This window comes from Vulpes vulpes, chromosome 15, assembly GCF_048418805.1.
Source record: "Vulpes vulpes isolate BD-2025 chromosome 15, VulVul3, whole genome shotgun sequence".
In the NCBI taxonomy this organism is placed as follows: domain Eukaryota; kingdom Metazoa; phylum Chordata; class Mammalia; order Carnivora; family Canidae; genus Vulpes; species Vulpes vulpes.
Genome location: NC_132794.1, coordinates 100,856,687 through 100,877,191, shown reverse-complemented (window position 1 = coordinate 100,877,191; position 20,505 = coordinate 100,856,687). Strand labels below are relative to the sequence as shown.

At 41.1% G+C, this 20,505-nt stretch overlaps 1 protein-coding gene across 2 annotated transcripts in view; it reads right to left on the bottom strand.

Annotated features, from left to right (window-relative positions):
• ACSL5 (acyl-CoA synthetase long chain family member 5) overlaps window positions 1–20,505 on the bottom strand; it is a 41,943-nt gene that overhangs the window by 13,752 nt on the left and 7,686 nt on the right. For both annotated transcript variants that reach the window (XM_025993595.2, XM_025993587.2), the window contains exons 2-7: window positions 10,718–10,902; window positions 7,896–8,004; window positions 3,463–3,527; window positions 3,245–3,346; window positions 1,343–1,442; window positions 164–342 (exon numbers count right to left, since the gene is read on the bottom strand). In XM_025993595.2, the coding sequence (XP_025849380.1) occupies window positions 164–342; window positions 1,343–1,442; window positions 3,245–3,346; window positions 3,463–3,527; window positions 7,896–8,004; window positions 10,718–10,873 (711 nt within the window). In that variant the 5' untranslated portion in view covers window positions 10,874–10,902. The remainder of the gene's footprint in view (window positions 1–163; window positions 343–1,342; window positions 1,443–3,244; window positions 3,347–3,462; window positions 3,528–7,895; window positions 8,005–10,717; window positions 10,903–20,505) is intronic.

Below are 20,505 nucleotides of genomic sequence, written 5' to 3'. Positions count from 1 at the left end.
TTTTAGGGACATTATTCTCAAAGCTTCACAGCATGAGTCTCATGGACTCCTCTCCTGCCACTGCAGGCAGACAACAGCCTGTGCTCTCATGTAGATGTCCTGAGTGTATATCCCCTGGTGTCAGGCCAGCCTTCAAGCCACTAGTTGAATTTAAAGCCCATACCTCCGCATCAAACAGAGATAAGATCTCAATTCCACTTTTCTCTGCTCTTTGCTTCAGGTCATCCTCAAAGGGATCCATGAGGATGATCATTTTCAGGCCCGGGGTGAGGCCCTTCTCCGCATTCTCTATCAGGGTTGATGCCTTTTGGGGAGTATCACAGATCACTGTGGCGATATCAGCTGAAAGCAAAAACAGAGCTGGAGGTCACCTCCTTGCTCTACTAGGTACCTGACTGCCTTGCAAGGAGGGAGAGATTTTTTTTTTTTTTGAAAATTTCAAAGCTAGTGGGTATCCAAAGGAGATTACACCTGCAAATCAGGTGTATAATGTGCAAAACCTGAAGCAATTCCATCAATAATAAATGAACTTAATCAAAACAGAAGCACATAGTTTGCATGCATGCTGCCCAGACAGTTTACAGTTTCTAGAATAACGAAATTCCTTTTGCTAAAAAATACTGACAACACACATGGATCACTCAGGTGTGGTCCTGTTAATGTGTTTTCTGTTGGGAAGGGAAGTAGGGCGTAGAAGGAAAAAGAAGGGACAAATGGGATTTTAGCAGACAGGCATTTTATGATTCTATATGTTAGCATGTTTTTTTTTTTATACTTGTTTATAAAAATTTAAAACTTCTGATTGTGTCTATAGTCCCAATGGGTCTACTCACTTCCCCTACAAGTTCTGGGACAGAAAGTAAGATTTTAGATATGTGAACGGGCTGTTACTTGACCACTGAACTTGTCCTTGTTTCTCTAACAATGGTAATTTTTTCTACAAATCCACCATGGACATTGGTACATGCTGGCTAATTGTACTGACTTGAATTTACAACAACAGGAAATGAAATCAGTGGTTTCATAGTGATTTAGTCAATTAAATGACTTAGTCACCCACTCTATGACCAATTATCCAGTGTGGCCAAAGTAAGCTGTGTTATCTCTAGACTCTATTGTCATGCTATGCCACCTTGAGCATTTCATTGAGCCTTTTATCTGTGAATATCCCTGCTTGGCCTTTTTGTAATTTCCTTGTAAATTATATCCTTGGCACTCCAAGATAGGAAAGACTTCAGCAAATTCTGGCCATAGCATTCCAAGTTGGCTAACACAAGCAGATGTTGAGGAATTACACAGCATTAAAACAAAATCAAGTTATAATTTAATAGCAAAGTTTTACCCTTGTTGACAATGTATATGATGGCTTCTGCTCCCAAGGTATCATACAGGGGGACGGCTACCATGGAGTATGTGTAACAAGCCAACTCGGAGATGATCCACTGTATAGAGAAAAGCTCAAGTAAGGACTAAAGAATGCTTTGAAAAGGAAGAGTATTACTTCAATCATTCAGCCAATAAATGCTTATTTGATGCCTTTGTGTTAAAAGAAATCACCTGGGGGCCCTAGAGACTTCCACTGCTAATGTGATAGAGAACATTTAAATCAGGGAAATAAGCTAAGCACAGATGATTACAATACAAAGGACCAAAATACAAAGGTAGAGCGTGGTAAGTTCTATCCATAAAAGGTATAGAAACCACTAGTTATAAGGATATTTTTCTTAGGTGGGGTGTAGGAGGGGCAGAAGAAGAGGAAGAGAGAGTCCGTGGAACCCGACATGGGGCTTGATCTCACAACCCTGAGATCATGATCTGAGCCCAAATCAAGAGTTGAATGCTCAAATGACCAATCTACCCAGGGCCCCAACTTTACAGAGGTGTAAGAAGGGAGAAAACTCTTTTGGGGAGGGGTCATAAAGGCATCTGGGACTGCTCTGGGGAAAGTGACGGAAATTGGGCAGGGCTTTGAAGGACTGGTAAGATTTGGTCATGAAGATGGAGGCAGAGCAGGCATTCGGAGAAGAAGGAAGCAGATGAAGAAAGGATAGTACAACATCACTGTGTATACATCAAGAGGCATGAGGAATAATACAAAACAAATTGGAAAGATGATCAGAATCTGCTAACAGTGGGCCTTAGGTGTCCGTCTAGATGTCATGTGCTGAACTGTGCAACCCCCAACCTTATAGTCATGTTGAAACCCTAACCCCCAATGTGACTGCTTTTGGATATCTCTTTTTAGAGGCCTTTAAAGAGGTAATTAAGGTTAAATAAAGTCATATAGATGGGGTCCTGATCTGATATGACTGGTGTCCTTATAAGGAGAGGAAGAGGCACCAGGGATGACAGAGGAAAGGCCATGTGAGGACTCACTTTGAAGGAGCCACTTGCCAGCCAAGAATAGAGGCCTCAGTAGAAACCAAACCTGCTGACATCTTGATCTTGGATTTCTAGCCTCCAGAACCATGAGAAAATAAATTTCCATTGTTGAAGCCACCCTGTCTGTGGTATTTTGTTATGGCAGCCCAAGGAGATGAATAGACTAGGTTTGGCATTAAGTTCCTAAACTAGAATCAAGGATATCTCTTCTTATTGAGGCCGGGTGGTCACAAAGGTGGATTATGTAGATTTGCCTAAAAGTGCATCTGGTGCGCTCTCAGGTCTTTGGTGACGCAACTATCTCTAGGGAGCATAGGACATCCAACTACTGTGAAGCATACAAAGGCTTTGTCTAAGTATATTGGTCTAATGACTTAACTAAAGCTTAATTCCAATCATCTCAATGTCTAAAATCTGCTTTAAATCCCTGTGGAAAGATGGGGACAGCCAGTCTCAGTAGCAATGGGTACCTTGTTTGACAAGTTCAAATACAGCATGCAAGTTCCAATTCTAATACAAATGCCTCTTCCTTTCTACAATATCCACAAGCTATCCACAATAGCCCCACACAGCCTTCTTATTTTCCTCATACAACAAAGAGACTGAGTTAAAGTGAATCATTATGGGCTAGGAAATAAGAGAAATCCAGTTACCAGCTTAGAGCACTAAGCATTCAAGCAGGGATTAAGGAGGCCCTTGAGCTGTAACTCTTTACAGGAGGACAATATTTAAAGGATAGCAGGGCTTTAAATAGTTTTGGTAAGTCATCATCAGCAGGTGTCAGAGTGCTGATTTGGGGGTGGGGTTTAAGTCTTTAGACCTAGCCTTGACTTATTTCTGGAGTTCACTTGAGCATGCTTACCTCTGGCCTATTCTGAGCAAAGATGCCAACAGCTTGGTCTGATGATGGCTCATATCCTTTATGCAAGAGACAGGAGCCCAGGTACTCTGCGCGATCAGACACCTATGAGAGAGACAGAAGGGGGGTGGGGGGGAAGCAGTCAAGACCTCAAAGAGACCAAATAACCCAGAATACCACATTAACAAAAGAATCTATCCCAAACCATGGGCATGACTTACCTGCCTGTAGGACAGCCATTTGTAGGGCTGGTTTGGTTTTCTATATCCCAAACAAGGCCCGTTGTCTAAAAACGTAATATTGAAAGAAAAATCAGTGCCAGCTGCAAATCCTTTGGTAATCATAGAAGGTAAAAAGAGATTAGGAAGAGACAAGGAACAAAGGAGGAGAAATTCAGTAAAGATCTGAGCTTCTCTTATGTGTCAAGGAAAGTCAAAGGCAGTAAGGACTCCATTCTCAAAGGCAGAGTCTTACAAACTACATCCGAAACATTTAGGAAATGCATTGAAACATTCAGAGTGGTTCAATATTGGAATATGTGACCTCCATGGTTAACAGGCATTTGGAGAAAACCAGGAGTATGAACTACCCACATGATGTGAACAAGTAAAAGCCCATAAGTAAACACAAACAGCCTATGTCAAATGATAATCTTAGATTGAGCTTCCTTATAATAAAAGAAATGTATGCTCATAAAAAATGTAGAAAAAAAATCAAAATATGAGTTGTCAATGATTTTATCACCTAAACACTATTATTAACACTGATATTGATTTTCATAGTTTCTTTGTATAGTTTTACAGGATTATGCTCATTCCAAAGATATATCCTGGATCCTACTTTCTTCCTCCATTTGATATAAAAATTCCCATGTTATTATTTCTTTTCTGTATAGATTTCAGTGGCCTTTTATGGCCAATGGAGGAAGGGCACTGTTGCAATGACTTTGTTTCATTGTGGGTATTAAGATTGTTTCCAAGCTTGACACTTGAAATAATGCTCTGATAAATATTTCCAAATTGCTAATTTCAAATTCAGAATATTTCTTAGGATAGAGTCTCTGAAGTGAAATACCATGATGCAGAGCAGTTGTGAGAATGGACTTTTCTCCCATCAGCACCACGTCAAGCAGTAGTCATTCAATAGTATCTTTTTCATATGCCTTCTGGTTTGCTAAGTTTAAAAAGTTAGTACTTTTGTCTAAGTTTCTTTAACAGCTATAAAAGTGGGACCTTTTCCCTTGTTTCATTTACTCTCTCAAATCACTTGTTAATGTAATTTGCCTGTTTTTTTTTTTTAATTTGCCTGTTTATATGAGAATGTCTCCTGAGATACTGAGGCTCATAAGCAACTCCAGGAACATATACATACTTGTGCACACACACACACACAAGTACACACTTGTACACACACACATAAGCATTTGCCTTCAACATATTTACAATTGTGTCATACATTTGACAATCAAAGAACTAGACTCCTGAAGAGCTAAAGTTTAGGAGCTCCACTTACTAGAATAAATAGTAATGTCAACCATGAGAGCCATGGCAATGGTGGTGTTAGGTTAGGGTGTAGCACTAACTGAGAAATTCCCACATCTAAACCATGGATGGAGATGGAGTTATCAACAGAAAAGTAGAAGGTAAGGAAAATTCTATCTAGAGGATCTAGTCAAATGGCTAGAGGGATTCAGGTCTTGCCAAAAGGTAGCATTCTGAGGCAGAATTCAAGAGTAAATCAGTGAACTTCCAATCTGAGTGACAGAAAAAAAGGGAAAGAAAGCTGGAAAGATAGAACCACTCTGATTAAAGAAGTATTTTTAAAATGAATGAGGAGGGCAGCCCGAGTGGCTCTGCGGTTTGGTGCAGCCTTCAGCCCAGGGCGTGATCTTGGAGACCCAGGATCCAGTCCCACATCGGGTTCCCTGCATGGAGCCTGCTTCTCCCTCTGCCTGTGCCTCTGCCTCTCTCTCTCTCTCTCTCTGTCTGTCTCTCATGAATAAATAAATAAAATCTTTAAAAAAATGAATGAGGAGACTGTCCACAGGAAATGTTAGGACACTTTCTCTCTGCTGGAACAGCTGCATGAAATCTCAAGAAGCCAGGTCTCACACTGAAACTTCCCCAGAGGCAAGACAAGTCCTGCTTCAGAGGTGTTCACAACCACCGCTCCATCCCAGAGAATGTACTTCTGGCGGTCTACCACTGCAAGCACTGGTCTTAATACTCCTTACTAGTGATAGCTACCACTGTTGGAATATTCCCTGTACACCATAACCAACTGTTGTTATCCCTACTAAGCATTATGATGGACTGGGGCAGTTTCTTCAAGCTCACCCAGTAAGAAATGGCAGCAAAAAAATTATACATACTAATAACTAAAGATGAAAATTCTAGCAGAGGCCCATGGTCAAGGAACAAGTCAAATAATTGGCCCTGAGGGGCACCAACCAAAGTCTCATTAAACTCTGTCCCCTAGTCAGCTTCAGGCTATTTAGCCAAAGTCCTGCCCGGGCAACAGCCTAGCCTTTGATTAACTTACTCAACTCAGTTCTCTGTTCTAAGGTGTGGCTATCTACAAAGAGCCCACTGGCTAACTTCTTGGCAAAATTGCTGCCCTAAGCAGAAGAGTTGAAACTCTGGCCTGCAGAACCCCTGAGAAGCTTTGTTCAAGATTCAGATTCCTAGGACTCACTGTGTGGCAATATGATCCACTGCAACAAGGTGGAGTGAGAGGATCTATATTTTAAACATTATCCATAGATGATTCTCAACATAGGCCATCTATTGGGTAGAGATTAAAAGTATATGTTAGGGTTGGGGCGCCTGAGTGGCTCAGTCGGTTAAGCATTCGACTCTTGATTTCAGCTCAGGGCATGATCTCAGAGTTGTGAGACTGAACCCTGCATCAGGCGGGGCATGGAGTCTGCTTAAGAGTCTCTGTCTCCCTCTGCCCCTCTGTCTCTCTCTCCCTCTCTAAAAAAATTTGTTTTAAAAAAGGTATATGTAGGGCTGATTTATTCAATTCCACCTGGGACCAGACCTATCATTTTTCTTTCTCATGCCTGCCTACAGGAGAGGCCATTTTAACTTCATCTGTTTAGTTGTAATTCAGTATTGAAAAACATATTCTAACTGAAGAATCTTAAATGCCATGTAATATGTGTTCAATGGCTTGTTTCTAGTTACAATGACAATGGGATAAAGAAAACAACAAAGAAAATTTTGAAAAACAGAAAATTCCAAAGGAAAGTCTGTTATTTCAGCTATATGGTATCTTCAGTTGTAGAAAAGTAAGAAACTAATTGTTCTTTGGGGCTTTGTTATTTCCATGGAAGCCTAAAGTAGTACTGATTTGGAGCCAGAAATACCAAGTAGTCCCCTTTGGAGCCTTGGCATAGTTTTCTGTACAAGAAAACTTTCTTTGTCTGGAGAAGCAACTACTTTTATAAAGCACTTAGGAGCTGAGCAAAAATAGAACAACCGAGTCAGAAATATTTCAGTATCAGCTGCAACATTTTCTAATGCCATCACCTTTGGAATGTTCCTGAACCTCTGAGTTTTTATTTCCTCATTTTTAAAAATAGAGGCAATAATAACTAATCCTTAAGGGTTAGGGGAAGTTAAGCATCTAGGATGTATGTAGTGCCTGTTGCATAGTTTGCACTTGAGAGGAGTTGGCTATTAAATATTGTCATAGCTAAAGGGCAGAGGGGACAAGAAATCACATAGGCAGGGGCACCTGGGTAGCTCAGCCAGTTAAGCATCTGCCTTTGGCTCAAGTCATGATCCCGGGGTCCAGGGATCAAGCTCCACATCAGGTTCCCTGCTTGGTGGGGAGTCTGCTTCTCCCTCCCTCCCTCCCACTCATGCCCTTGTCTCACTCTCTTGCTCTCAAATAAGTAAATAAAATCTTTAGAAAACAAAAAGTACATAAGCAAATCTATGTCTGGACAGAGTGTCACAAGAAAAAAAAAGATGTAGGGAGAAGTATAAGCTGGCTGATTTTGAAAGGAAACTAGTGCACCTTGAGTTATGTTCAGTAACACAGATATAAGTAGTGAGCCTTGATGTATATGTAGGGCTGATTAGCCTTGATGTTCCAAATGGACCTACCAAAGTCCATGTGGTGGCCTTTCCAAGGAAGTCCAAAAGTCATTGCCTTCTGTGATACTAGAGTGTTGACGTGGACCAGTACTGGGGTCAAGGACAAGGTTAGAGGTCAGGAGCCCTGAATGCTAATTTAGGCTCATATTCTGCATCTGTAAATGCAGAATTGCATTTATGAAAGTTCTATTTCTAAACAAATCTAGTGTACCTGTGAGTTAATCAAAATACCTTCCTACATATTATTGTTAGCTCTTTACCAACTAGCTGGGGAAGCTTTCCTCGTGTTAAGTAAGGAATAGATCCAGAGAGGCAGAGTGATTTTGCACAAAGTCACACAGCTGGAAATAGAAGAGCTAGGCTTCAAACTCGAGTCTGTCTTACCCTGTTTCCAACACCCATTCTGATACTGTATGCTACGTCCTCTGCATTTTGTATGTCTGCATTTAGACTACCACTGGGGTTTAAGAAATGAGATAGGGAAGAACAGGTATGTAACAAGACCCCATCTTGGTCTTCTTGTAGCCAAATTAGGCTGCCAACCTTACCAGACACAGCAAGTCCTCTTTGGAAAACTTCATACATTGTCTTGACATCTGAGTAGTAGTAACACAGTGGGTCATTGGTCTTCTGGCCAGCACTCTTCCGTGCCCCTCCCTAAGACACAAGATCAAGTTTAGGCCAGGCCTGAGTCTCTCCCACCCTTTCCAAACTCTCATGGATTGAATTGAAGAGACCATAAATACTGAACATTGAGGTCACAGGAATTATCTCTTTATTATTCAATCAATTTTTAAATCCCCCAATTGTAGTATCTCAACATTATAGAAACCCAGTGAATGTCACAGTTATGTTTTTGGCAATTTTCCCCAACCCCTATGGGCGTATATACATACACATGTGGAGAGAGGAGAGATAATATTATATTTTATGTTTAAAAAAATCATACCAAGTTTCATCATCTACCAAATGCACACTATATTCCAGCACTATAAATGCAAAGTGAGTTAAGACAAAATCCTTGTCCATCAGCATCTCATTAATGAATCTTTGGAGTGGAGGTGAAGTGAAAAGGGAAAACCTACAACTATAATATTGTGATGATATAGGAAGATGCGTGATGCTACCCATTCTGTATTAAGTAGAAAGGTGGTAAAGAAAGAATACTTAATAAGGACTTTGAAGATAAGTAAGAATTTACCAAAAAGTTATAGTTTGGTAGAGGGGAGGGAAAGAAGGAACAATTCAGAGTGAAGGAACAGCCTGAATAAAGACACAGAGGTGAAAGACACATTGCAGAGTCTGGTGGGTGGTCTCTGTCCTGCAGAGAGCAGGGTATTAGAGAAAGAGATAGTGAATAGTGCTGTGCCTAGAAATGTCAGCTGGAACCACAGGATCAGGCCCTGATGAGGATCCTGGAGCAGCAAGAAGAGCTACAAGCATGGTCCAACCCTCACACAAGTTAGTCTAGAGGGGACCCAGGCAAATAAAACACTCAAAAATGTAAGTTACTATAGAGATAATGGCTAAAAAAGTGCTGGGTAACACATGAGGCTGTAACAAGAGATCTAGCTTAGTCTAGAGCATCAGAGAAGATTTCCATATGTCACATTAAGTCGAGGTGTCAACAATAAAGTTCCCTGTCTAGTAACAGAAGACAGGGTTTTATTGTTTGTTTACACAGATGGACCTAAGAAGAAGGAAGAAGGAGGGATTATTCAGACTCAGTTTTAGGCAACTGGATGAGAAAAGAAGCATTTAACTGAGATAGAGCAGGAGGGGAAATAGGAAAGTTTGTGTAAGGGAGAAGATATGCAATAAAGAGACTTGTTGAGCTTGAGTGTCACTGAGATGGTCTAGGGCTGGGGAGAGTTCAGAATTAGAAAGCCAGATTCGAGTGTCATAAATGTTTAGGTACAATTTCATGTCATGAAAGAGGAAGGATTTTCTCAGCTAGGAAGATTTCACAGGGGTGGGCAGAATGTAATCTAGGGCCAGATCTGGCTTGTCATCTCTTTTCACAAATAAAGTTTTATTGGAACATAGCATGTTCATTCACTTACATATTCTCTGCTACTTTCATGTTACAGCAGCAGAGTTGGATAGCTGCAACAGACTCCAGATGGCCTGCCAAGTCTGAGCTACTCACCATCTGGCCTTTAAAGTACATGTTGGCCAAACCTTGCTTTAGAGGAATCGAGGTGGTGAGACTGAAACGCTAGACAAGGGGGGAAAAGAAGCTCAGTGACAAAGACCACCTTGAAATTAGAAAGAAATCTCATTGAAGGACATTATGAAGGACAAAAAGAAATTTTAAGAAAGAAGAATTCTCAAGTCATTTGAGAGGAAAGCTGGAGGAGAAGTCATTGAATTTCAAGGTTACATGATGGGTGACCCAGAGAAGTTTGGGGAAGATGGTAGCAGCAAAAGTCAGATCTCAGTGGGTTGAAGTTCAGGAAAGGAAATCGACAGGGCACTCTTAAAGAACTGTACTGGAAAAAGGGAAGACTGAAAGGAGGTGGTGGTCTGAAGCAGCGGATCAGCAGCATAGGAAGATGCCAGTGAAGAACATGCAGACAACGTCTAAATAAAAGTGTTGGTGGTGGAGAGTGGACGTAACATGGAGTAAGAGTCCCGAGTAGAGGGAAGAAGCTCTTGAAAAGATCAGAAGGGGTTAGCCTTATAAAGGAGCAGAAACACTTTCTTCTCTGAAAAGGATTGAACATAAAAAAATGATGAGAACATTCTGGGAACTTTCCCTTTGCTCAGAGATGTAGAAAGCTGTGTGATTTGCTGAAAGTCAGGGAACTGAGAGGGAAAATCCCACTTCAACTTCTGCCAGTTTTCAGAATGGATAGTAACTCGAAGCCAGAATTTAACTCAAGGAAATAACTTCTTTATCATTCTCAGATATTGGGTATCTCAATGAGAACATTCTCCTACCCCCAAAGCACTGGCTCTGTCATCTAGAACATAGGTCAGCAAGATTTTTCTGTAAAGGGTTAGACAGTAAAAACTTTGTGCTCTGTGGAACACATATGAACTGTTTTTCTTTCTTCTTATATATATATATATTTTTTTATCACTTCTCTTTAAAAGTATAAAAAAACACTCTTAGCTTCCTCGTTGTGCAAAAAGTAAAAGGTGGATTTTGCCCACGGGCTATAGTTTACCAATCCTGATCTAGATTACTGGCATCATAAACTCTAGCTGTGGTGGTTTCATTTTTCTTACAAAGCCAAGTGTGCCAGTGATCAAAGTGTAAATTTATAGGATTTGCTGGCGATCATGAACCTAAAAGGCTAACTTTCTCACCCTATATCCCATCCTCCTCATGAGTTCTCCCAAGGTAGAGGATTGGTTCGGTTACCTCAATTCCCACCGACTGGTTGTCCAAATCCACAAAAGGCAAGACGGGCTGAGGTCTATTGATCAGCCACAGGAAGATGGCAGCTCCAAAGGTCAGGATGCAGATTAGTGCCGGGGTTGGAAGTGGGGAAAACAAGAAGTTAAAGATAAAAAGCATCTTTGTGAGTAGCAGCAGGAAGTTCAGGCCTTTAAAAAGAAAAAAAAAAAAAAAAAAAGGAAAGAAAAAAGTTAGAGGAAATGGCTGAAATTTTTACTCGATAGTTGTGTTTACAAAAGGACACACACACACACACCCCAAAGTCTAACCCTCCAAAAAGCAGGGTTGGACCTCTCTAGCAGCAGAGTTTCTCTCACTGTTGACTTTAGCAATGTTGAAAATAATAGCTTTCTCCACTCCTGCGACTTGACTGTCCTCCCACAGTGGAGGGAGAGAGGAAAGGCAGAAAGTATCAAAGGAAACAAGTTAATCATTTCCCAGACAATTTTATGGAATGACTGCCCTTTTAATTGGGGCCCACAGGGCCTAGAGGAAACCTTTCTGGCTCCAGCCTAAGCTGGTAGTCAGAGGAGGGCCCTCTAGAGACCTTCACCTGTCCAGGCCAACCAGGGGGAAGGAGGGGTTGTTTGGCTTGGATTTCTCTAGTACAAAGCAGAGAAGGGAACATCTGGAGAGGTGACTCAACAGAGTTTAAAAATCAAGCATTCTGTATGAAGGACATTTCCTGCTGACCAGATAGGCCTCATGCATTGCTTTCTTTTTTGAAGCATCGGGAGAGTCTCAGAGAGCAACAGCATCTCACTTTGCTATGTCCAATGCCCTCTCCTCCAGGGAGCCAAGAGAAACCATTTTTACCAGAGGCAACGTCCACCGTGTTCACAGAAAAGGTGCTAGAGAATGGACCCAACACATGGTAGCAAGTGAGCATTAAAGATTTAGGCCAGGAAGAGATCTCAAGGAACTGAAACCACAAAGGTTTTCCCCAACCCAGCTTTTCTTGTAGTTTCCAGCCAAGGCAAGCTTTGAACTGCTCTGGTAGCAGGAACTAGTGTTTGGACAGGTCCTAGGAACTTTGGCTGAGGCCATCTCTTCCAACTCTTGCCCCGGACAGCTTTCAGACCAGGCTGTTTGCATGGATCATGGAGTTCCATCCAACCAATGTCATGAAGTAGCATTTTAGAGATGAGAAGAATTGAAGCTCCCAGGGGTAAAGCAACTTGTCCAAGGTCACGCACCACTTCCCACTGCTGCTTCCCCGTTGAAATCTATAAAACCACTACTCCTCTTTCCTCAGGAGTCTAGTTATAGAGTTCAGGGAGACCAAACCTGCCTGGAACCTTATGGGTAACAGCAAAGGAAATTCAGAGTTTGCATTCTTCAGAGTTTACCACGGTGCCCTACAGAACAAGATCTCAGAGATGAGGCCAAACTTTCCCACTTAAAAATCAAGAGAGCAAAGCATACTCAGTACAAAGTTTGATCTGATCAAGATCCTAGTTGCCCTGAGAACTTTAGGGCAGCTGCCATCAGCTGGCACCTGGAACTTTCTCCAAGAAGACAAACATTTCACCTTAACAAAGGCTATGGAGTCTGGTAATCATGTCAGTCATCTTGGCATTCTGCGCCCTGACAGGTTATTACTTGAATTTGGAGCAATCCCTTTCCATTTTATGGAGGAAAGCTGAACTTCCAAACACTGGGATGACTGGCCCCCACTCCTTGGTTTCTTCCACATTGTGTTTAGGGGAAGAAAAAGAAGACACAACAAAAACAAAAGCGAGGCCCCATAGGTGCTGGGTTACCTCACAACTGGTGCCATTGTGACCATCTGCCAGGATTCTGAGAGCTGAGATTTTTTAAATCAAGCCTTATCCGGATTTGTAGGGTCAAGTGGCACATCCAGGAGTCAGAATGTGTTCAAGAGCCAGCCAGGTAGAACTTTGTTCCCAGATGGGGAACGGGGTGTCCCAGGGAAAATTGTGAAATTGGCAGAGTGGGGAGCAGCACCCAGAGGAAGAGGGACCTAATTTGTGCTTGGCCGTCCTACGCACCCTCAGCTTGAGACACTGCCCCCCATCCTGGAGTATCTTCTGATCTAGAATTCTCTCCTCTGTCTTAATCACACCTTCAAATTAAGAGATTCTTAACCTTTACTCACCTTCTCAGCTAAGGGAAGAAATTGTTGACCTAAGGATTTTGGCTTTTTTCTTACCGAGAGCAGATTTACATTTTAACCAGAGACTTTGCAAACAATTTTTCAATTTTTTCAATTTTTTCAAGGATCTAAAGGTGAAATTTCTGCTTGAGGTAGCAGTGTGGGACCAGGGAGGAGGGAGGTTGAAAGCCTGGCAAGTAGCACAAGGGGAGGGGAGGAGAGAGAGAGAGAACCCAGGATCAGTCTAAGGGCAACACCTGCTGTCACCCCTCTCTGACTGTTACCACTTTGTAATGTGAGCCCATGATCACCAGATTAGATTTTTTTTCTCCCTAGAAAACCTAGAACACTGGATTTTTGTAAAACCTCAATTTTAACTATTGGCTCAAGTAGTAGGTCTGGTATGGGACAAACAAAAAGATATCTGGCTTAATCTGGACCATGGTGTGTCAACTCTTGAGCCCTCCTTTTAGACACACTGCAGTTGCACCTCCCGCAAACGGAAGAGATGGATCCTTTGTTACAAACGAGAAGGATAGTTATAAATGTGAAGACGGCGGTTTCAGGAGAATGAAATACCTTGCTTATGCTGGCAAGGGATTTTATTTGCAGAAGACACTGAAGGATGTGTCTATTTGTCAACTGAAAGAGCTTACTCACTTTGTTTGCTATGGCAAATCACCAAGCCAGTTCAAACAGGATTAGTGCAGAATTTCAGACGGTTCCTCTCTGCTGCCTCACATTTTTAAAAAATTGAGGTAAAATTCACAGAAGACTAAATTAACCAATTTAAAATGTACAATTTAGCAGTATTCGGCACATTCATGATGTTGTACAACCATCGCCTCTAGTTAGGTCCACGACATTCTCAACCCCAAAAGAAAACCAAGTGCCCGCTTATTCCCTCCTCCTGCCATCCCCACAGCCCCTGGCAACCACTAATTTACTTTATTTCAATTTGAGTAATTGAAGAATTTGTTCTTACAAATTCTTAATATTTCATATAAATGGAAACCTGTAACTGACTTTCTGTGTCTGACTTTTCTCACTAAGCATAATATTTGCAAGGTTTATCCATGTTGTAGCACATATCAGTGCTACACTTCTTATGGCTAAGTAAATATTCCACTATACGGAGAGACAGTTCACTGATGCATTCATCGGCTGATAGATATTGGGGTTGTTTCCACATTTAGGCTATGGTGACCAGTGCTATCTATGAACATTTGTATACAGACTTTGTTTTGAATGCCAATTTTCAGTTCTTTGAGGTAAATATGTAGGAGTGTGTGTAATTACTGGGTCACATGGTAATTTTGCATTTAACCTTTTGAAGAACCACCAAATTGTTTTCCACAGTGGCTGTACCATTTTGCATCCCAAACAACAACACAGGGTGTTCTGATTTCTCTACATCTCCACCAACACTTGCTATTTTCTGGGTTTGTTGTTTTGTTTTGTTTTGTTTTGTTTTGTTTTGTTTTGTTTTTGTTTGTTTTGTTTTGTTTTGGATAATATCTATCCTAATAGATCTGAAATGGCACCTCATTGTGGTTTTGATTTGCATTTCCCTAATTGCTAATGATGTTGAGAGTCTTGTCATGTGCTTGGTGATCCTTTGTATTTCTTCTGTGAAGAAAGGTCTATTATAGTCCTTTGCTCATTTTTAAATTGGGTGATTTGTCTTTTTGTTGTTGAGCTGTAAGAGTTCTTTATATATATGGATGCTAGACCCTCCTCATATACATAATCTGCAAATATTTTCTTCCATTCTATAGTCTTTTTACTATCTTGATAGCTTTTTAAAAAAAGATTTTGTTTATTCATGAGAGACACACACAGAGAGGCAGAGACATAGTCAGAGAGAGTAGCAGGCTTCCTGTGGGGAGCCCAGTGTAGGACTTGATCCCAGGATCATGACCTGAACTGAAGGCAGACGCTCAACCATTGAGCCACCCAGGCATCCCTTGATCACCTTTTTTATACATACACACAATTTCAACCTCATGATGCTAGTACCAGAGACGATTTGCAACCACATATCATGTAACTCTCTCACTGTTAAGCTAGGAGAAGCTGAGGGCCCAAGAGATGGTAAAACTTTTTGGGCTCTACCACTACTGGACTGGGAAGCTCTGGTTAGCCCTCTAACCTTTAGAATCTGCTAACACTTCCAGATATGCTCAAGTAAATGAGAAGAGAAACCACTGTCTCTTTTGTCATGTGTCCAATGTCACTCAGATTACAGTTCTGGTTTGGTCATTTCATGGGACCTCCTGCAAGCAGTTGATGTGGTGGCATTTCCTCGTCCCTTTACACTACTATTTGGAAAAAAAAATGAGGTAGAGAAGAGTATCATGGCGGTAAGGATGTGTTACACTGTACATGGGAGCTCCTCTTCCAGATCATCTACAGGTGGATGAGCAAGCCATACTACACATTAGGATGGCCCCATGTGGAAAGCTTCCTTCACTTTTTGATATAGTGATAGGGACACACCACAGCCCCACACACCAGGATGTCCATTTGTCCCCAGTCCTTCCCCAGGATTCACTCCAGGGCCCCCCTCCTCTGTGGTAGGTAGTCCCTCATCTACTAGTTTCTAACACATTTAATTCCCAAGCTAGATGAAGGATGCCTTCTGCCTTAACACCTGCTTTCCAACTCCCAGGACCGCGATACCTAGGTTTGGACCTTCCTATATTCAGCTCTGAGTTTTGCTCCTCTGAGGATTTGGGTTACCATTTCTTCATTAGGTCTCATTTTCTTTGAATGAAGTTCTTTAGATGGACCCTTGGACTACTCTAGTTTTTGGTCAACTATATTTATTGCTATAAAATCTTTCAGGCTATCCCTTTAGCCTACAAATAATGTTTGTTTTATAGCCCCTTTCCTTTCAGAAATTTATTTTTCTACATGTATTCAGCTCTCCAACCATAAGTCAATTCCCTTAGAGCTTCTGTATATGTTCTTCCCCTTCCTAAAAGACTATTCCCCAGATTTGAAATGGTTGTGCCTTGCTTATAACCTGGGCCTCAACTCAAATGTCACTTCCTCAAAAACTCACTCTCTCTGATTATCCTATTTAAATATCACCCTTTCCACTCCAATCACTATCACAGAAACTTGTGTTCTCTTTTCTATGACGCTGTTCACTTTCTGAAATAGTCCTGGTCCCTTATCATCCATCGCCCCCACTGAACTGATATTCTAATTAGAACAGAGATTTTTGTTTTGTTCACCACTGTGTCTCTAATGCCTCTACCAGGTCGGGCACATAGCTTACCATCAGTAGTTGTTGAATAAATGACCAGTTTTCTGGTACAGAATTGTCTGTTTCAAATACTCTGTTAACCCATATTTCCCTTAGTAAAATTTCCCACCCCCAAGCTCTCAAATCTTAAATCATCAAAAATCACTCTGACCAATCTTGAGATGGGTACTTCTAAATCAAACTTCTACTTTGGCACAGTATTGGATTAGGGATGGTAGGGGGTAAAGAGGATGTGTTTCTAACACAAATCAAAGACTACTCAGAATGAGTATACTCCTCTGTGTTTGAAAGAATCTATAGGATGAATCTTATCAAATGAAGTCATCTACAGTAGTAAGTGAGCAGGAAACCCAGCCTAGAAATAAATTATTGTGGTTACCCTAGGTTTCTGGAATTCAAAGAACAATAAGACAAATTATCTTTGCTTTTAGGCCAGGAGAACTATTTTCTGTGCAATAATGAGATATAAATTTCAATTATGAACTTTTGGGAGGAACAATCTACTTTCTAAAAAGTGATATACTAATTTAAATTTAATTGGTTTCCCTGTTCCCTTACATGTATGGACTCATTCTGTGGTGATAGAGAGCTCATTAAAAGAGAGACCACAGTCACCAAGTTCTAATCCAATTTGTTAACACACTCTTCTGTACTGAATGACTTGCTTTCTCCTAGAGACTAGGTCCCAAGGCTTCACAACTCATAATGACTCCAGAGAGGCTTGTGTGTGATTTAGAAGGCTGTATATGAAGGTTTTGCCTTCTTGATTGGGTTTTAAGTCACCAGCCCAGCCCCCCTAGATTCCTGCCACCCTCAACTTAGGAAACCTCCATCTCTATTCTTAACCACATAGTCAATAGTTCTAGAAAAATTGCAAAGTAATGGTAAAAGGTTAAAAGAACATTATGAACTGACAGTTTTATGAATATAACCTTTTCCTTAACATGCAATGTAGAAGCCATGAAATAATTCAGTAAAGTGGCCAGTTACTAAATCAGTAGCCAGAAAATCAATAGCTTTCCTTAACTTCATTTAAATAACTAATTCAAAAATAATGGGGAAAATGTCATTCAAAATTGCATATTAAGAAAAAAATGTGTAAACACTTTGTTTAAAAAGTTTAGATCTTAGGGACATAAGAAGGTTTGAAAATTCCAAATACATACTCAAAGCAGTCAAGAGGACTCCATATTCCTAAGTGTGTCTATACATTTAATGCGACTCTAATAAAGACCAATGGGAATTAAAAAGCCAATTCTAAAGCTCACCCAGAAAAATAAAGCTTATTAAAAAGAGTCAGAAAATTTTTGAAAAATAACAGGAATTGCGGAGGGAGGACAGTTAAACATTACCAAATTTGCTTCCATAATGCTAGGGTAGTTTTCTATTGGACAAAACTATGTTACAAAATCATCTTGAAACTCCTAGTGGATATATTATTATATACTAAATTGCATTTCAAATAAAGATAGATTTTTTCATTTAAATAAGAGTATAGAGGGACGTCTGGGTGGCTCAGTGGTTGAGCATCTGCCTTTGGCTGAAGTTGTGATCCCAGGGTTCTGGGATGGAGTCCCGCATCAGGCTCCTCATGAGGAGTCTGCTTCTCCCTCTGCCTATGTCTCTGCCTCTCTCTCTGTCTCTCATGAATAAATAAATAAAATCTTTAAAAAAAAGAGTATAGAGACAGCTAGCTAGCCATTCAGAGAAAAGACATGAAGTCAATTACTATTTTACTCCCACAACAAAAATAGTTAAACGGTGGATCAAAGACCGAAATATGGAACAATGACAACCATGAGTATTTGGAGATAAAAAGTATGAGGGATTCTTTTTATAATCATGGCACAAGGAAGACTCAAGAAAGACACAAAATCTAGAAGTGATAAATGAAAACATTGGCAAGTTTGAACACATAAAATTTTTAAAAACATTTGCCCTGCAGGAAAGGTACCAGAGACAAAGATAAACTGGGACATGTATCAAGTACTTTGCCTGTCTAAAGAGCTCATTTCCTCAAAAGGAATGCTTCGAAGTCAATGAAAAACAAAACACAACACAAAACAAAACAAAACAAAAGGCAAATGTCATGACCAGAACATTCACAGCAAAACAGATTATTTATGGTTGCAGAAAGACATTCATCTTTGCTTGTAGTTTAAAAAATGCAAATTTAAAGGAAACGTCATCTCCTCATCCATAAGATTAGCAATGATGAAAGAGTGTAAAGTGCACTCTTAACCAGAGAAACATAAATTTGGTGAGGCCTCCTTCAAGATATGCCTTTTTCCTCTACCACAATTTAAAATCTGTGCCCTTTGACATAATGACCCTACTATTAACTTCTCCTGGAGAAAAACATCAGTTCAGTGAAATATATCACAAATGGCTGTGTAAGGTACTGGTTTGGGATGTGGGCTCTGAGTCAGATTACTTGGGCTCATACCCTACGTGATCATCTTCTGTCTGACCTGGGTTAGAAAACCTCTCTGTGGTTTCTCATCTGCAAAAAAACAATGATAATATCTATCCCAGAATTAAAGGAGTTAATATGCCTGTAAAATACTTGTAGTAGTGCCTGTTGGATAGGCTAAGGCATTAGTTATCATGTTCATCATCATTACATCTATAGGATTGTTTATAATGCCAGAGACCAAGAAAGATCCCCTTGGTGGAGTAGCCAAATAAATTATAACATGTCTACACAATGGTACTCTTGGCAGGTATTAAAAACAATAGAGCAGATCTGTGTGTACTGATGTGGAAAGAGCTCCATGATAAATTGCCATGTAGAAAGAAAAAAAAGAACCACTTGGACAAATGTGTATGTGTTTGTGTTTCTAGAAGTATATTCCTCACAGGAAAAGACAGATGGAAGAGGAGAAGTCCTAAATGGATTTTCCAGAAAGTTTTGAGTATTCGGTCATTGAGCTGAAGATATTTAAGGGCTTAACTATATATTGGCATCATTCCAGGAGCTGGGATCTAGCAGTAAAAACCCTCCCCTTGTGGGTTTGTATTTTATTGGTGAGTTTGATAACAAGTCTGAACAATAACTAGATTATATAGTATATGGAATTAAAAAAATAGAACCAGGAAAGACGATTGTGGACAGCAGGGGGTATAAGTTTTCAAGTAGGTCTTATTGAGAAAATGACTTGAGAGTAGACACTGTTTAATCTGAAATATGCATGCTTTAAAAAAATGAACATAAAACCAACAACTCTAAGTTACCCTACCTCTGACCGAGACAGCCGACTCACAAACTTCCACCACCTTGGTTGGCGGCATTTCATGTGAACATGCCTGAGAATACAGCCTCAGCTCGGTTTCTGCAAGTGCAGCCTTCTCGCCACCAAAGCCACATTCAACACACATGGCCTTTTCGAGCACTCACGTCATGTGCAATCCTCTCAACTGCAGAGCAAGCTGGTTTGGACAGCTGCTCCAGGGTAGAAATGTTTTTCATTCATTTCTTTAGCACATGAAGAGCTAGGCCAAAGGTAAAGTTTGAGTCGCAGGGCATCTGTCAACAGTCACTGCAAGAAGCTGAGAAGAGAGGTTGGCATGACATCCTGACCTATGAGTCTGCAGATGACTTTCTAGCCAGTCACAGGCACCCAGGTGCTCAGGTCACTGCCCACAATGGGCTTCTCCAGCAAGCAGGGGCTCTCTCCATCTGGGGCCTGGCACCCAGGGTGCTCCAAGGTGCACACACCATGGGATGTGCCCAGGCAGATGGGAAGAGGTGTTCTTATCTCCTCAAGGTCATACAGGACAGAGAGGGGAGTCAGCATCACCAAAGGGGATCCCTATTCAAACCCAGAGGGTGACTGAGCAGTCATTTCCACACCATGGAGAGATTCTGCGAGCACTTCAATAATTAAAACAGGAAAGGGATATTAAGGTCACACATCTTGCCCTTCCCAGCCCAACTGCTAGGCTATATCCAACAACTCCACTTTGTAGGGCAGCTGGCAGGGTGAGGGGAGGGAGAGGCTTGAAACAGGTTTCCTGGCCTGCAAGCAAGCACATAAATAAATCATGAGGTTTCTGATGCATATCCATTGGTAAGGTCTTTGCTGCTGAATCACACAGGGAAAGCTCCAGGGACCAGAGCTCAGGAGAGTTGTATGGACTGGAGCAGAACTAGTTCAGCCTTGGGTTTGGTAAGCTGCCTATGACTCAGTGGATACCCCAGCTGTGAGGGCTCCCAGGCAGAGGTGGTCTCAGCCTTCAGATTCTACTGCATCGGGCACGGTGCCTGAGGTACAGTGGGAATCCACTGGGTGCCAGGGAGCCACTTATCCCTTTGACTCACCAGTGGCTTAAGTTAACTAGAGAGAGGCAGCAGAAGGGGGC